Source organism: Cydia amplana, chromosome 3 (genome assembly GCF_948474715.1).
Source record: "Cydia amplana chromosome 3, ilCydAmpl1.1, whole genome shotgun sequence".
In the NCBI taxonomy this organism is placed as follows: domain Eukaryota; kingdom Metazoa; phylum Arthropoda; class Insecta; order Lepidoptera; family Tortricidae; genus Cydia; species Cydia amplana.
Window position 1 is genome coordinate 3,507,131 of NC_086071.1, and position 17,067 is coordinate 3,524,197.

At 44.0% G+C, this 17,067-nt stretch overlaps 1 protein-coding gene across 1 annotated transcript in view; it reads left to right on the top strand.

Moving 5' to 3' along the window:
- Positions 1-16,090, top strand: part of LOC134662377 (MAP kinase-activating death domain protein) — a 68,579-nt gene extending 52,489 nt beyond the window's left edge. Inside the window, exons 25-35 of the mRNA XM_063518584.1 lie at positions 900-1,027; positions 2,891-3,016; positions 4,914-5,070; positions 7,106-7,443; positions 7,711-7,852; positions 9,619-9,746; positions 10,749-10,874; positions 12,220-12,261; positions 14,815-14,887; positions 15,644-15,690; positions 15,932-16,090. Of these exons, the coding sequence (XP_063374654.1) occupies positions 900-1,027; positions 2,891-3,016; positions 4,914-5,070; positions 7,106-7,443; positions 7,711-7,852; positions 9,619-9,746; positions 10,749-10,874; positions 12,220-12,261; positions 14,815-14,887; positions 15,644-15,690; positions 15,932-16,039 (1,415 nt within the window). The 3' untranslated portion in view covers positions 16,040-16,090. The remainder of the gene's footprint in view (positions 1-899; positions 1,028-2,890; positions 3,017-4,913; positions 5,071-7,105; positions 7,444-7,710; positions 7,853-9,618; positions 9,747-10,748; positions 10,875-12,219; positions 12,262-14,814; positions 14,888-15,643; positions 15,691-15,931) is intronic.
- The last annotated feature ends 977 nt before the right edge of the window (positions 16,091-17,067 follow it).

Genomic DNA, 17,067 nt, shown 5'->3' on the forward strand with positions numbered 1-17,067 from the left:
TCTCGATTAATTGAGATAAAATCGAAATTCCAACAACTCAAATATGACATATGCCACTTGAAAGGTTATGCAGATTAACACAATTATTCCGCCATACTAGCGGACCGTAAAATGATTGAAGTAAAAGAAGAGATAGGTGCTATTATAAACCTATGGTGTGGATGGCCGTATGAATTTATGTTCATTACCTACTGTATTTATATGTGCATAGGAAATAAGCGCTCATAATTGATAAATATGCCGACTTGACAACCTGCGAAGGCAGCGAACCCTTGACGATTTAGTGGTATATCACATATTTACCTACATACATATAATATATAATACATATAATCACGCCTATTTCCCGGAGGGGTAGGCAGAGACCACGGATTTCCACTTGCTACGATCCTGACATACATCTTTCGCTTCCGTTACTTTCATAACATTCCTCATAAGTACACGCTCGCCGGTTTAGGGTGCTCTTGACCTAGCCTTTACCTACACTTCGAAGTATATTCGCGTTGTAATACTTTACTCACCAAAAACCTAAATAAAGAAAATTTGTAAAGAAAGAGCCTTATTATTTTCCAGCAAATAGAATATAATAATGATTTCTTGCCACTCACATAGTCGTAAACATACAATAAGATAACATAGAGAAGAAAAAAAGAACGAAACAGGCTTTTCTAATACTAGACAAGAAAATAACAAGCAGTGTGACAATAGGGATGATCTCAGCATTTGCTGTGGTGTACAATAGACCGGCAGCCACAGCGCTGGTTTTCAGTTCACCTCCAATTACTATTAGGTATATCATTCAATAAGATTAGTGGGTGTTCAAATTAAAATTAATTATTAGGGCAGACATGACGAATAAACAAAATCAGTTCGTAATTATTAAATATATTTTCACGCAGATGTGCCCACATTGAATTATCCCGAGATGGAGTCGTCTGAAGCCCAGAGCACCACCGAGATGTTCAAAGACATGCTGAACCAGAAGCGAAACCTGCTGTTCAGCAAACTCACCTCGTTCGACTCCGATGTAAGCATCACCGACATGGGAAGGGTTCATGTTGTGCTACTGCATGAGATATATATATTATACTGTGACCAGTAACTGTGTTCATTTCTATTACCTACTAAAAATATTTATTTAACAGTGTTATTGCATTCTTGAGCATGACACGAAGTATACATGTATAATAAAGTGCCATTTTAAGTATTTTAGTGCATTCCGTGTCTGTATTTAACTCTAATTAATAGTAAATATGATAAATATTTTATATTTTATCAATATACGATCGCAATGTGATATTTTTATACTTATGTATAACTCTGTATTTCGTTTCGTTGTGCCCTGGCTGGTAAGGTGCGTCCAGAGAAGTACGCCGCGAGTGTGCAAGCATGTTTGCTTTAGATTGCGCGCCTATTTAGCGCCACTCGCGCAAGGCTCGCTTAAAGCGCGTAATGTAGGTACAGTAAACATGCTTTGCGCAAGCATGTTTACCTACTGTTCGCGGCGACTGTAATCAGTACCTAATAATCGTCACATAATATTTATACAGGGTGGAAAGATAAGTCGGGCCCTGGAGGGAAACTACCTTAAATCCTTAAGCTGGCTCATTTTACTTAAAGGAGACATTCCTTCATTTTTAAAAAGAAACAAAACTCCATTCAAAAATTTTCTAAAACTCGCTTGCCTCGCCCGGGACTCGAACCGACTAAAAATTCCAAAAAATAAAAACTCGCAATTTTATTATACTAGTCGATACAGTTAATGTTAATGATAACATTTCTCCAAGAAACATTAGGTCTTACACTCGTCTATCGTACAAAATATCCATAAAATCTAATATTTAGTACTCAAGATTTTTTTAGACAAGCCAAAGAAGAAAAAAAGAAAAATACTTTGAATGCAGTTTTGTTTCTTTTTAAAAATAAAGGAATGTCTCCTTTAAGTAAAATGAGCCAGCTTAAGGATTTAAGGTAGTTTCCCTCCAGGGCCCGACGTATCTTTCCACCCTGTATAAGATTCGGAGTGATGCAAACGAGCAAAGAGACCAGGGTTTATAAAAAAATATCTAAATATTTTTCGTATACCTATCCAGACTGTGGAACCTCACTAACATGAACCCGAAAGGAAATTTCGATCGAAAATTGGCTCTTGAATAATTTCCATCTTTTAGGAGTTCCAATTTAATTTGTAATATGATTTCTAGATATACCTAGAGGTAGGTATTTCAGGGGTAATGTGAAGTGACATATACATATAGGGAAGGACCTGCATTATTCATTTTTTGAGTTAAAATTATTCTAAAGAAATTATATATACCGAGAAGGAAAGCGTTTGTTAGGTTAGGTTGCATGTACCGAGGGCAAATATATAGCGGGCTGCAGTGGTTTTAGGGGTTGAAAATAAATGCAATTGCGTTTTATTTCATACATGTCCTTTTTACATGATCAGCATTGATGACTCTTAGGTCAGTAGGCTTAGCACGCGAGTGTACCGCAACAGTATCTTGCACGCGAGATTATGACCCGGCGCTCTCGTGCTGAGCTCAGGTACAGATTTCATACACACAGCACACACACCGCGTGTCCCGACAGTTAAAGCTGCTGTAACCTGCTCTCTGACTGGTTTAATATGCCAAAACTGGTGCTGACATAGTTTAGGCCTATATCAAAATTCTTGCCATTTGTTTCACAAGTGTTCTTAACTTTCGGAAAAAGGAGAAAGCAATTTGAACTTACAAATTTATTTGGATACCGGTACTTATAGCATACCCAGGTACATCAACTTATATATTGTTATGACCCGTTAAGCATTTCGTTTTGTCGAGGTTCCACTGTAAAATTGTTTTGTCCGGGATCGTTGTTCGTCGGCTACAGAGGTTGTGTGTGCCAGGCGGGGCCGTCGTCGGACTGCTCCGCGGACGAGAGCGGCTCGATCACCACCAACCGAGCCAATCTCAACGACCACCGCGCCTCCTTTAAGTCCAACCTCTCTGATACAGAGGTCATGTTCCTCAATGTAAGTCTTAGGGCTCAATTAGACGATGCGAGAACTCGCATGCGAGTTTCATTACATTGCGGGTTTTGATTGGTCGGTTGAATTGGACGTATAGTTTGTAGCTTTCTAATAGAGCCCAATGGCTAATCCTATTGTCTATTGTTAAGTAAAACCGCTCGTGCCACGTGCCACAACCACCTGCATAAAAAATCGCTCGTTCACTTTACCCAGGTATATGAATTACAACTCCTATGGAAATTGCAATAAGATTCAAAATGAACTAATGGATAAATATTTTGTTACGATGTGTGTGGTCAGTACTTCGGTTACTCAGAGCCGGCGAGTCGAACGCTACAGAACCAGTCTAAAATGTGTCATCGAGACGCGTAACAAAGGCGCGTTATCGGAGAGTGCACCTACACTGGTTTTTTGAGCGTTGGACTAGCCCGCGCTCAGGTGAAAAATATAATAATTAAGACTCTTTTTTGCAGGTAAGTGGCACGTGCGGTTTTACTGAACAATAGACAATAGGATAAGCCTTCGGGCTCTACTAGAAAGCTACAAACTATAACCAACAGTCCGCAATGTAACTAAAATCGCATGCGAGTTCGCGCGCCGTCTAAATCAGCCTTTAGTCGCTGTCGTGACTAGCGCCCGCTTGCCGCGACTTGTCGCTACTGTTGGTAACTCGAGTCTCTATGTGACGTTATCTATAAAAAGGGACCTTATTGTCGGTGGCGCTTACGCCTTTGTTAACGATGCTCCGATATAAATACAATGCCGCGCGACGCTGAGCGGCGTAAGCGCCATCGACAATACGGTCCCTTTTCATAGATAATGCCCCATATTTAAAGGACTAAGTTGACTCAGTTTTAAGAGATCCTGATTGGCCCAGGGCCTGGTATTCTCATTCCATATTGGTATGTATTTCTGATATGTTTTGAGTCGTGAATCGACTCCTTTTTCTTGATGGATTGAAATATGGGACGTAGACACGTGGTAAAAAAAAGCTCTGTTACGATTACAATATATACTTGTGCCGTTCTGGAGAACGAGAACATTCCACATAGAACGCTATAACGTGGGCATAACTCTAGTCCTATATTAACAATAGCCTCTGTAATGAAATTTGGAGGTCCTTTCCGTTCTATCTGAATATGAGATGAAGAAAACCCATTCGGTATAGAAATGTTAAAATATACTTAAAATATTGATCTGATGACTTAATGATTACTCTTAAAACTGAGCCGTCTTGTGTCCAAAGACTTGTACTGCCAACCAAGACCTGTCGCGCCACTGTAGTGATCCGTGCATGCTAATAATCCGTAGACCGATCATACATATGTATACTTACTTACATCGCTAAACACAGAAGTGTCCGAAGTGCAAAGGAAAAGCCGAGTGACACTTCTGTTCATAATCACCGTCAAGTTACCGCTTCACCGTTAAGTTATTGCTTAAAATAATATGATGATAATGATTTCTATACGTCGCACTGCTGGGCACAGGCCTCCTCATGCGCGAGAGGGCGTGGGCTATAGTCCCCACGCTAGCCACGCTAGAGTGTATCTTTAATCTGCGCCTGTTCATTTAGAAATTAAATTACAGCGCAGAAATGAAAAGTCAAAGAAAGATTTTCGAAAATAGTTTTATACAGTAGATAAATGAAGCATATTTGTTATATTTAATTTGTTGGAGCCGTCAACAATATATGGGTAAAAATAATGTAAATACATACTTACGTAAGTAGGTATTCAAAGTTATGTGCATGTTTCAATACTACCTACATATTTCTTGAATACCCATGAAGTAAATCTTCACTGAACACCTGAATGAATGTGTGGAAATGTCTATCATTGTACCCTAAAAAGAAAATCTCCTTTAAGGGCATGTGTATAAGGTTAATTTTCGTACGCAGATGGGTCGCGGCGCTGCGAGCGGCAAGCCTCGGGCCTCCAGCGTGTTCTCGTCGAAGTCGTCGCTCGGCGGGTACCGGCCGCCGTCGCGGGCGCCGGCCACGTCGCCCGTCACGTCGCCCGACACCGCGAGGACGTATCTGTTCCAAGGGCTTATCGGTAAGTGTAAGGCCTGAGTGGACGCTCGAAGCGGAGCGTTCGGCGGGGCGTGCGGCGTGGCGTCGGGCTCACAAGTAATTTGAGCAGCGTGCACTAAGGCCGCTCCTATACGCTTGCATTTGTTTAACATGCACGCGGCACGCCCCGCCCCGCTGCACGCCTAACTCGAGCGTCCACTCAGGCTACACTAAGCCTGAGCTTCGTGTACGGCCAAAGCTCGCGCAAGCCCGGAGGGCAGTTGAGAGCGCACACGACGTAAATATGTGTTAAAAAGTGAATCGTGAACCCATGAAGGTGACCTTTTAAGGTCTCTGCCCACTACACCGTATCGTACCATGACCGTAGTATGACCGTAGTAGGAACGTGTCAGGCAAAAAAATATTCTTTGTGTTAAAAAGTATGAGACTATGCCCACTAGCCCGTTCCGTCACCGGCCATACCCGTAGCGTGCCATGCACGGACCGTCAAAAATTGTCGGCGAGGATATTTTGCCGGTGTCGAAACACTCCGTGCACGGCACGCAACGTTGCCGCAACGGTGCGTGCAGGCGGCGAAACGGTGAGCATACGGGTTATGACCGCGTATGGTGACCGTCTTAAGCCCGTTATAAACACGTTGCCGTATCTGTTGCTCGCTCTTGCCAGTATGATAACTATTCGCTTGCTCTGTCTGACGAGTCTGGCTCTCGCGAATAAAACGCGGGGACTAAGGGGACGATACGCGGATGCTACAGGGATTATAGGCGGATGCTATGGGGATGATACGCAGTTACTACGGTCACTAAACCCGTTATGTACGGATATGAAACGATTTGGACACGGTGTAGTGGGCATAGTAGTCCGTATCGTGTTACATTTCGTGCCTGATACGTTCCTGGTATGATACGGTGTAGTGGGCAGAGACCTTTAGATCTTGCGTAGTTCACAGGTAGAGCCTTTCATAGGGTCGTGTGAGGGCCTAGCGCGCTTCCGTGTAAGGCTAAAGGCCGAGCTGCAGGAACGCCGACATCGGCCACTGATTCTAGCGCGCATAAGACAGATGCTCCCTGATACAGGCTAGGAACTCAATCGTTTCCCCTGCCAGACACACCACTCCTAGTATTCTCCACTCTTACACTCGCAATACTCATCCACAAAATTCCTGACGTAACTTGTACACGAATGTCCCTCTTTTCAAAGAGGTAACAATCTAATAATATTCTTTACATAATGTGGTAGTCACGTCACCTATAACCAGAGATCGGACAGATTGGTGTCATTGCTCGCAATAATGTGGACATGACTCCAAATTTGATTAAATAATTAAGCATTAAATTAATTTCTTACCTGAGGTTTAATTTTGATTCCTAATCAATGAATAACACAAAGATTTCTTATAGTGTAAATTTATTAAAAAAAAAACAGTATGTTTTCCAAATTTTCTGTAGGTAATCATTTTTTTATATCAAACATTTATTTAAGTGCTATTTATTGACTAGGGAACAAAATTAAATCTTAGGTAAAAAGTTAATTAAAATAATTAAATGATTAATTATTTAATAAAATTTTGAGTCATGTCCACATTATTGCGAGCAATGACGCCAATCTGTCCGATCTCTGCCTATAACACTTACATTTTTTCTACTCGTCGACTGTAATGGTTGAATTGAGATTTCGTATACCAAACTGTAATTGCGTACTTGTATGTTGGGAGTGGGAACTCCCAACTTAACTATAATATTCATAAGCAAACGCTGTATGTAGTCAACTATTATAATGCATTTGGCCAATCACGTGTTGCCACGGTCCAGCGAAAAACTCGAAAAAGACACCAACGCGCGACTATTTCATGAGTAATATTCATATCATATATTATGCACGCGTTGATGTCTTTTGTACTACTGAGATACTTACCTAATCTCGTACCTTCATTGGTCCACGAACCTTGCTGAGTGGCCTAAACACGGTAATCGACTGAAAAGCTCTATATAAAATCACGATTGTATAAAATGCAATTGTTTCTTCTACATACCTATAAAACTAACTTATATTTTAAGGCAAGGAGAGATCAAACCTATGGGACCAAATGCAGTTCTGGGAAGATTCATTTTTAGACGCCGTGAGCCAAGAACGTGATATGATTGGCATGGACCAAGGCGCCAACGAAATGATGGAACGGTACAAATGTCTGAGCGAAACGGAACGAAAACGCCTGGAACACGAAGAGGATAGACTGCTTTCTACCGCTCTGTATAATCTGACGGCAGCTATGGTGCTTTTCGATGTGCAAGCGGATATCGTACGGAATAAAGTGCGGAGGTTGCTTGCGAAGAGCCATATAGGACTCGTTTATAGCCAAGAAGTCAATCATCTGCTTGACGTTGTTCACACGTTGGTAAGTGACGAATTATTAATTTAAAAAAAAATATTTTTTCTGTATTTCTTAACATCTACTTATAATACTTTTGACGGTAATGTCAACCATGGCTTGCAATGCAATTACAACATTTAATTGCAGTTTTTACCCATTGACTTATATTATTACTTCGTAAAGACGGGCTTTAAGGGCGGTACGAAGTGGGCCAGTACATTGGTGTGATATCGCGTTGTGCGTAAATGTAAATATAAGCGAAAAGAGTAAACAAATTGTTCGTAATGGCAGCACGGCAACGACATCGACCTGAAGCCCCTGGGCTCGCGGCTGCTGCGACGAGCGTCGTTCACGGTGCACGAGACCGACGCCAGCGGCGAGCTGCGCTTCATGGAGGTGCGCGACGACGGGCTCGTGCTGCGCTCCACGCAGGGTGAGTGTTGTGACGTCACCGACCCGCGGCCTCGTTCACGGTGCACGAGACCCACGCCAGCGGCGAGCTGCGCTTCATGGAGGTGCGCGACGACGGGCTCGTGCTGCGCTCCACGCAGGGTGAGTGTTGTGACGTCACCGACCCGCGGCCTCGTTCACGGTGCACGAGACCCACGCCAGCGGCGAGCTGCGCTTCATGGAGGTGCGCGACGACGGGCTCGTGCTGCGCTCCACGCAGGGTGAGTGTTGTGACGTCACCGACCCGCGGCCTCGTTCACGGTGCACGAGACCCACGCCAGCGGCGAGCTGCGCTTCATGGAGGTGCGCGACGACGGGCTCGTGCTGCGCTCCACGCAGGGTGAGTGTTGTGACGTCACCGACCCGCGGCCTCGTTCACGGTGCACGAGACCCACGCCAGCGGCGAGCTGCGCTTCATGGAGGTGCGCGACGACGGGCTCGTGCTGCGCTCCACGCAGGGTGAGTGTTGTGACGTCACCGACCCGCGGCCTCGTTCACGGTGCACGAGACCGACGCCAGCGGCGAGCTGCGCTTCATGGAGGTGCGCGACGACGGGCTCGTGCTGCGCTCCACGCAGGGTGAGTGTTGTGACGTCACCGACCCGCGGCCTCGTTCACGGTGCACGAGACCGACGCCAGCGGCGAGCTGCGCTTCATGGAGGTGCGCGACGACGGGCTCGTGCTGCGCTCCACGCAGGGTGAGTGTTGTGACGTCACCGACCCGCGGCCTCGTTCACGGTGCACGAGACCCACGCCAGCGGCGAGCTGCGCTTCATGGAGGTGCGCGACGACGGGCTCGTGCTGCGCTCCACGCAGGGTGAGTGTTGTGACGTCACCGACCCGCGGCCTCGTTCACGGTGCACGAGACCCACGCCAGCGGCGAGCTGCGCTTCATGGAGGTGCGCGACGACGGGCTCGTGCTGCGCTCCACGCAGGGTGAGTGTTGTGACGTCACCGACCCGCGGCCTCGTTCACGGTGCACGAGACCGACGCCAGCGGCGAGCTGCGCTTCATGGAGGTGCGCGACGACGGGCTCGTGCTGCGCTCCACGCAGGGTGAGTGTTGTGACGTCACCGACCCGCGGCCTCGTTCACGGTGCACGAGACCGACGCCAGCGGCGAGCTGCGCTTCATGGAGGTGCGCGACGACGGGCTCGTGCTGCGCTCCACGCAGGGTGAGTGTTGTGACGTCACCGACCCGCGGCCTCGTTCACGGTGCACGAGACCGACGCCAGCGGCGAGCTGCGCTTCATGGAAGTGCGCGACGACGGGCTCGTGCTGCGCTCCACGCAGGGTGAGTGTTGTGACGTCACCGACCCGCGGCCTCGTTCATGGTGTACGAGACCGACGCTATCACCTCGTGCGGGAAGGGGGGGGGGGGGGGGGGGTGAAGGTACCTTTTTTCATATTTTTGCTCATATCTCGAATATCTGTACGAATAGCATTATCCTCGTGCCGCCCAATGTACATTAGGATGTACACTCAGTTTCGATGGAATGTCAAATTAGTCTCGTAAAATTTTCGAACAAATGAAATTCAACCTAATTGTTTGAGGCCCGGGGAAGGACATAGGACAGTTTTTATCAATCATCATCAGTCATCACCATTCCACGCAGACGAAGTCGCGGGCAGAAGTACTTTAAACTCTGAGGTCTCTCTCACGTGAAAACCTACCTTGTACCTACTTACCATACCTACCTACTTGAAAACCGTTGTCGATCGCAAATGTTATAAACTTAATGTTTTTGCAGGAACAATCGTGGAGCGATGGTGGTACGAAAGGCTTGTCAATATGACATATAGTCCGAAAATACGAGTTTTGTGCCTTTGGAGGAAGAATGGTGGTCAGACGCAACTACATAAATACTATACGAAAAAGGTAAATACTTGCTTTTTTTTTCAGTTTTCTTTTTCAAAGTTTCAAAGATTTATTTGTTCAACACAGGTTATATGAGTGTTCTGTACCACAGAATAAATACCTAATAGTACTGGGTACAGAAGATGCACTCTCTAACAAATCGCGTCTATTACGACAGATATGACCGCTAGGTGGCGCAAGCGCAAGCAGGCCTCCGTTCCGTAGCGGTGCGCGGCAACTAATATGGCTAGACAGTAGACACCAAAATTGCTGTGGGCCGCAAGTACCTACTTGTCGACAAAATCGTCTGTCTGTACTACGAGTATGTACGATGAAACGAATTGTTTATGGAGTTAGTGAGAAAGACGTGTGGTGTGACGTCTGAATATAAAATATTATTATGTACCTACTTCCTTTAAATTAGTTTTTGCGTAGGTATATAAACTGCGCAAAAAGATTAGGTCTTTTTTTTCCCTGAACGTACAGTCAGCTGCAAAAATAGGTAGCTGACCCCACCTGCAAACATATTTTTTGTTTAATATAAAAAACCGGCCAAGTGCGAGTCGGACTCGCGCACGGAGGGTTCCGCACCATCAACAAAAAATAGAGCAAAACAAGCAAAAAAACTGTCACCCATCCAAGTACTGACCCCGCCCGACGTTGCTTAATTTCGGTCAAAAATCACGTTTGTTGTACGGGAGCCCCACTTAAATCTTTATTTTATTCTGTTTTTAGTATTTGTTGTTATAGCGGCAACAGAAATACATCATCTGTGAAAATTTCAACTGTCTAGCTATCACGGTTCGTGAGATACAGCCCGGTGACAGACGGACGGACGGACGGACAGCGGAGTCTTAGTAATAGGGTCCCGTTTTTACCCTTTGGGTACGGAACCCTAAAAATAAGACAGTACCGATGCTGAGTGTATTTAATTTTTTTCAATCAATCACTGAGTAGTGCATAGTTAAGTAACTTATTAAGAGTATCCTTGGTATGGTATCGTAATTTCTATAATATTTTCAGTGCAAATCGCTATATTATTGTATAAAAGAGGCCATGGAAAAGAGCGGGCGAAGTCAGGACGCCGCGGAGCTAGGAGGAGAGTTCCCCATACAAGACTGTGCCTCGGGGGAAGGCGGACTTATACAGGTATTTAAGATAACATAAGAAAAACTTGTAAGCGCAAACGAATAAGTCTTACCAAAAGAAAACTTTTTTGATACAAGCTTGACTGTACTTATCTTTCCACAGGCGACTTATAGGTACTCGTCGAGACAATAGTAACAACCCCAAACACAATTAGTTCGCGTTGTTTTATCACAGAGTCCCCATGGCCACCTTCTGTCTCCATCATCAGATCAGCTCCATGTCATCATAATATTGCATCGTCATCCGATTTACATATCTATGCAAAATTTTAGCTCAATCGGAAATTGGGAAGTGGGTCAAATTTAGCTTCCAAGATTTGACCCACACTATAACAAACTAAAGATACCTACTACATACATACTAACAGGGCAAGTTAACTTAAAGCTTGTAAAAAAAATATAAATATAGGCCAGCCGTTTAACTGAGGCGGTTGGTAAGATGTTGTTAGGGACAACCATGGACTAAGTGAGGGCATGGCTGCATAAAGCTGATTTGTAATATGTTTGTAAGTAATAATGCAATAAGTATACAAACTAGATTATATGTCCAAAAACTCAGCTACTTTCTACTAAAAAATCACCACGCAACTCCTTAACCAACCTTTTCAGTTTAGGCCGAAACTGAGTCAATTCAAAACCGAACCTTCGGTTTCGGAAAAAAATCCGTTTCTCAATTATACCGGTTTCCAAAGAGCCACAACCACAATTGAACTCACGGGTAGTGACTAAATAATAAACTAATAGGTAGATACTATACCACAGAATAAATAATAGTACTAAGTACAGAAGACTCACTCTCTAACAAAACGCGTCTGTTACGATCAGCACAGATATGGCCGCTAGGTGGCGACAGCGCCACGCGCGGCTTATGGCTTTCCCCAAAATTGGGGCCGAACGGATGTACTTTTAGCTACCTGTAGCAAAGCGACGAAATCGCGGAGTGAGACACGCCTGACTATACTAAGGTTACGCACTACCGCAGCCACATATGTGAACAAAGCGAATACAAATTATACCTAATAAGAATAATTTGGGAGGATCTACTCGTAAAATACTACCCGGTTTATTCAAGCCGTCCTTTTATACCCGCCGTATATGCTTTCCATAGCCTACTACCCCGGTTTTGCCTCCAGTTTGATTGAGTCAACTGTTATCAAAAGTATTCTGTGGCTGCGGTAAACCTGTCGAAATCTAAGAGATTATAGGGTCTTCCTTATTAAGATTTATGTGAATTGGGTTAATGCAATACAGACATATACAGTGAAAAGTTATAATTTGACGTATCAAATACCTACATTGTAACATTGACTCGGTTTACAGTATACTGATTGTTTTATCATTCGAAGGTGTGCATGGAAGGTGTTGGCCTACTGTTCCAGCACAGCAAGGTATGTGTTTTTTTCTTTCGTATCTATATGTCCGTATTTTTCGTCAGCTTATATATTTTGTATAGTAATGAATTTACCAAAACTGTTGAACGTCTGGTCAAAGCTAGTTAGCCACTGTTTTGGTATGGTCATTACACCGATTGGTCAGGTAAGGTATCTGTCAGTGTGACGCTTCATTCAGAGATCGTGTCGGTATGAACGGCGAAGGCGCTTCTGTCTTGTTGTGCCGCTCGACCGCGGCGTCGCCATCGGGCGACTCAATACGAAGCTTTCCCATCCGCGTACGCGATGTGCCATCTCTTACGATATCAAACAAAAGGCACCCGCCACGATATCGTTCAAATAAAATATGTATTTGAAAACGCTGAATGGCAAATCATACTTTTAAACTTGCTTGCCCCTCAGATCCTAGCAATATTTAATCCGGATTCAAGGACCACTCAAACTTTCCTATCTTAACTCTTCTTCATTGTCCGATTTTTCTGTTTCATATTTGTATTACATACCTATTTATATTAGTATATCGAAACTCTTTAAGTAATGGTGTATTCGTAGAGAACGTATTAATGATCATTCTACAATCAAAACGAATTCAGCTTTGGTCGAATAAAATCACTACTTACGCCCATAAATTATCTTTCTCTATTATTACAATCGATGTAATAGTTAGAAGTTTTTACATTTTAAGGTTGACCGTTGTCCATCTGATTTTGGTACAATACTTTGTGCATGTGCTATTGTCTGCAACCTCCCTCGTCGGCCGCGGCCGCGGGCTCTCGTGGCGGGCAGCGGGGGCCGCGCTCGGCCGCTCGGGTCGCTCGGGCTGTCGGGTCAGCCCGGCCGAGCGCGAGCCGAGGCTCGGGCTGTCGGGTCAGCCCGGCCGAGCGCGAGCCGAGGCTCGGGCTGTCGGGTCAGCCCGGCCGAGCGCGAGCCGAGGCTCGGGCGCCCGCGACGCTAGGAACTTTTGAGATGGTCCTTGACACGCGCTCGCCGCCCCCAACTAATTTTCTTTTTGTCTGTTCTACTCTTCCCGGACACGCCGAACCGCGCCGCTGCGCTCAAGGATTTCGAGGTACTCAGTGGTTCATACACTAGTAATGGCTGGCTCTTACGATGATCGACACGACCTTATGATTTCTATCACGGTTACATAGACATGCAATTAGCGATGATCGTTCGAGGTCGTAGGGCTTTACTTGTAGTTTTGAGGCTTACAGATTGTTTTTAGCCGTTGTTAGCGTTGTTTTAGTTCTCCCGAGTGCGACGAGCGCCGAAGCGCGCGTCGTGCATGCACATAGAAGCCCTTTGTTTATTTATTTGTTTATTATCGCACCCGATAGCTTGCAATCGTATCGCGGATCGTCCGGCGAGCGGTCTCGATTCCCTTTCGCCACGCCCTCCGCGGCGGTCAGTTCGTTGGTCCCTTGTGTCTGTCTCCCGGAACCCTGGCGTCACGTCCGCCCCGAGCCGGACGCGGGTCGGAGGTCAGTCGTAGAGCATTGCCATCTCACAAGTTCTGGTGCGGCTCCGGGCCCGGCCGCGTGGTGCTCCTCGCCTCCCGCTCTCCCTCCCGCCCCCCCCCCCCCCCCGCACACGCCGCACCCCGCACACCGCAATCCCCACTGCTCACGTGCGCTCTTGCTGTCAACATTCAACCAACAGAAACGCGACATGCAGAAGACTCTCTGCTCTGAGTAGCAGTTTTTGTCGTTGAATTTTGAACTACAGTATGGTAGTGAGATACACTAATTGTCTGCTCTCCCGTGTTCATTGGGCGTGCGTGATCTTCTGGCTTGCATGAGAAAGGTTTCTGCACATGTGAGCAGGCATTAGTGTACCCGCCCGATACTATATATCCGCGTTGCGCTGCTCGTATCGCATGTTTGCATGACTGAGTCTTATGAATTTTAAACTATCATCTGCCTTGAACCTTAATGTCAGTTATTGTAAAGTGTACAAAAAGTTCAGAGCGGACCTATAAAACGAAACAACTGGAATGCTTATTTTCTAACATATCTTCAAGGAAGGACACAGGTTGTATATAAACACATTTTTTGTTATAAAAATAATTGCTAACCAGTAGACCATTCAAAAAATTAACATGATTAGTATAATATATATAGGTACCTATATATAGGTATACGAGTATGGTAAGTATCCACAGACTATAGGATAAATATGTAAATAATGCCATTATATGTAAAAACTGTTTGTACTAGGTACTTATCCAAAATTCAAGCTAGAATTTGATTTGTATGTTAGTAGTTAGTCGACTTGCCTAGCTGCTAAACTGAATGTGTGAAGTTTCATCGCATGTGTTATTTATGTAGCTCATTGTTTTTCACACACTTACAGTTACATACAAAATAATGTGAATACATCCTCACTTCGTATTTCTCTGAAAAACATTTATACACACATTCAACATGAACATACTGGTTAGGCTAAACCCGTCTAAATTCGTACATGACGTCAGCCAGAGTTACTTACTAATAAATATGTAAATACTTTAACTTTAACAGGTGTGTCAATATTCTCTTCTCCGTGTTCCAGTTCTTTGTGAGGCTTGACCACATCCGGAAGTGCTTTACACAGAACGGCGGTATCTTCGTTTTAGAAGAATTTAGTAAGTTATTTAGTGAAATTTGTTTAAAATCTGCACCGTCTTTACATGATGTTTTTGGAATTGCACCGGCTTCCACTTGCAGTCGAAAAAAAGTAAATATGACAAAAAAGCCGTAAAACCTATTGGACAATTGTATCGCATAAGCTGCTGTACTGATGACTATGAGTTTTTATTTCAATAAATGTAATGCGTCCGTCCGTATTTCATTTGAATTAACCATCGTAGTAATTTGACTGTAAATCTTATTATTCGCATTTAAGCTGTCGTGAGTCTAACATAAACTTGTGTTTACGGTTTAACTTGCGTATGTTTAGTCACTCGCGCGACTGTTTCGAGAAGAGCCTGTTGGGTGCGGTTGAGGGTGACTAAAAATGTTTTTTTTTTAAATTACTTAGCCTATTAGTGTGTCCCACCCCACTGCTGGAAAAAGGCCTCCCCTCTAACTCTTACTTGACTCTGTCCAATGCACATTCCCGCCACTCTGCACAGAATATCAGCCGGGCACTCGGGGCCATGACGGGGAGTTGTGCATTTTTCATGAGGGGGTTTGGACCATAAGCCCACCACGCTGGTCCAGTGCGGGTTGGTGGGTCGTCAGAGCCACGTTCGTTATTCAGCAGGGTGTATACCTGTCACGTGCAGGAGAGGTTGACTTGGAGCCCAAAAGGTGTTGGTTGGGCCCCCTTATACCCTCTAAAAATACGCGAGTTAAACCATAAAGTTAATTTAATGTAAATCCTTATTTTTTTCTTTTAGATCCAAAAACAAGGCAAATAATACAGAGAAAGTACAAATCAATAATGGTAAGTGTGTTTTATTTGTATTTTATCATAATGAGTGTACAAAACCTAGGAGAAGATTTCATAGAGATAATCTTTTAAATAAGGTGTATATGTCGGCGGCCGATCGTAAGATCAGGCATATCGTGAAATTCAACAACATTGATATCTTCTTCTGGTCACTATTGTAAAATGTCCTGTATGTTTATCATAATTTCCTGTCTTGTTTTTTTTTATTGAAAATCTGATTTTTTTTATGTTGTAGGCAGAAAAAGTAGTGCTTGACCTGCATCGTTTCTTCTCCATATGGCTTTCTCGGTATTATATCAAGACCACTAGAAGTGAAATGAATTATGCACCTTTCATTTCATAGCTCGTACGGAATGTACGGATGTATGTACACAACGTGTTTGTTTTATTTTGCATTATTTTTTACTCTTTACCTATCCATTTTTGCTTAATTTTTATTATTGCCTCTAACAGATTTTTTATGTTTTAACTCCTTTAAGGGGCCCACTGATTATCAGTCCGCCGGACGATCAGCCTGTCAGTTGTTCGGAACTGTCAACCTTTTGTTCTAACTGACAGGCCGATATCGTACGGCGGACTGTTAATCAGTGGGCCCCTTTAACTATGCTGCAGTTACTTTGGTAGTATAATAGGTACGATAGATGTACCCAAAGTTTTATAATCTTTACAACTGTTTATTTGTATTGCTCATGTTACCTTTGTATTTTCTTTGTCTGTTGCTTTTTTTTCCTTTTTTCTTATCTGTCTTATTTTAAGGTTTTTTTTTTCGAATTTTGAATTCCAGCACGCATAAGGTGGTCGTGGATTTATCACCTGGGGGGCGATTATTGAATTTCGATCGCTCGATTCGCTCGATTTCGTCACTCGAATATCGGCGGAAAACGGTGAAATGCTAATTTAAGAAATACGAGCGATATAAATTAGGAATCCAGTGGTATTAGCCACTCGTTTTCAATTCGACTAGTAGAATTTAAATGCCTAGTAGTGGAGATATTATTGAATGTAATACACGAAATCGAGCAGTCGAAATTCAAAAATAGGGCCACAGGCGTACTCAAGGGGGGCAGCCATGATGACAGTCATACGTCGGCAAATGCCAAGAACGAAAAGAAAAAATGTATCAGGATGACAGATGCTACGAAACGTCACGTGACTATTTCTATACGTTATGCAAGTTTCGATAGGCGTTTTCTATCAACGATTGTCATCTTGGCTAGGCTCCCAGGATTCTATAAGGATTGACTTCACTTGTGGCTCTATTTTACAATATATACTTCCTCTAGACTCAGTTCGGCTCTCACCGCAAGCATTTGCGTCAAACGACATCGTTAATTTCATACGTTTATTTATTTTTTAATGACGCTTTTGTAA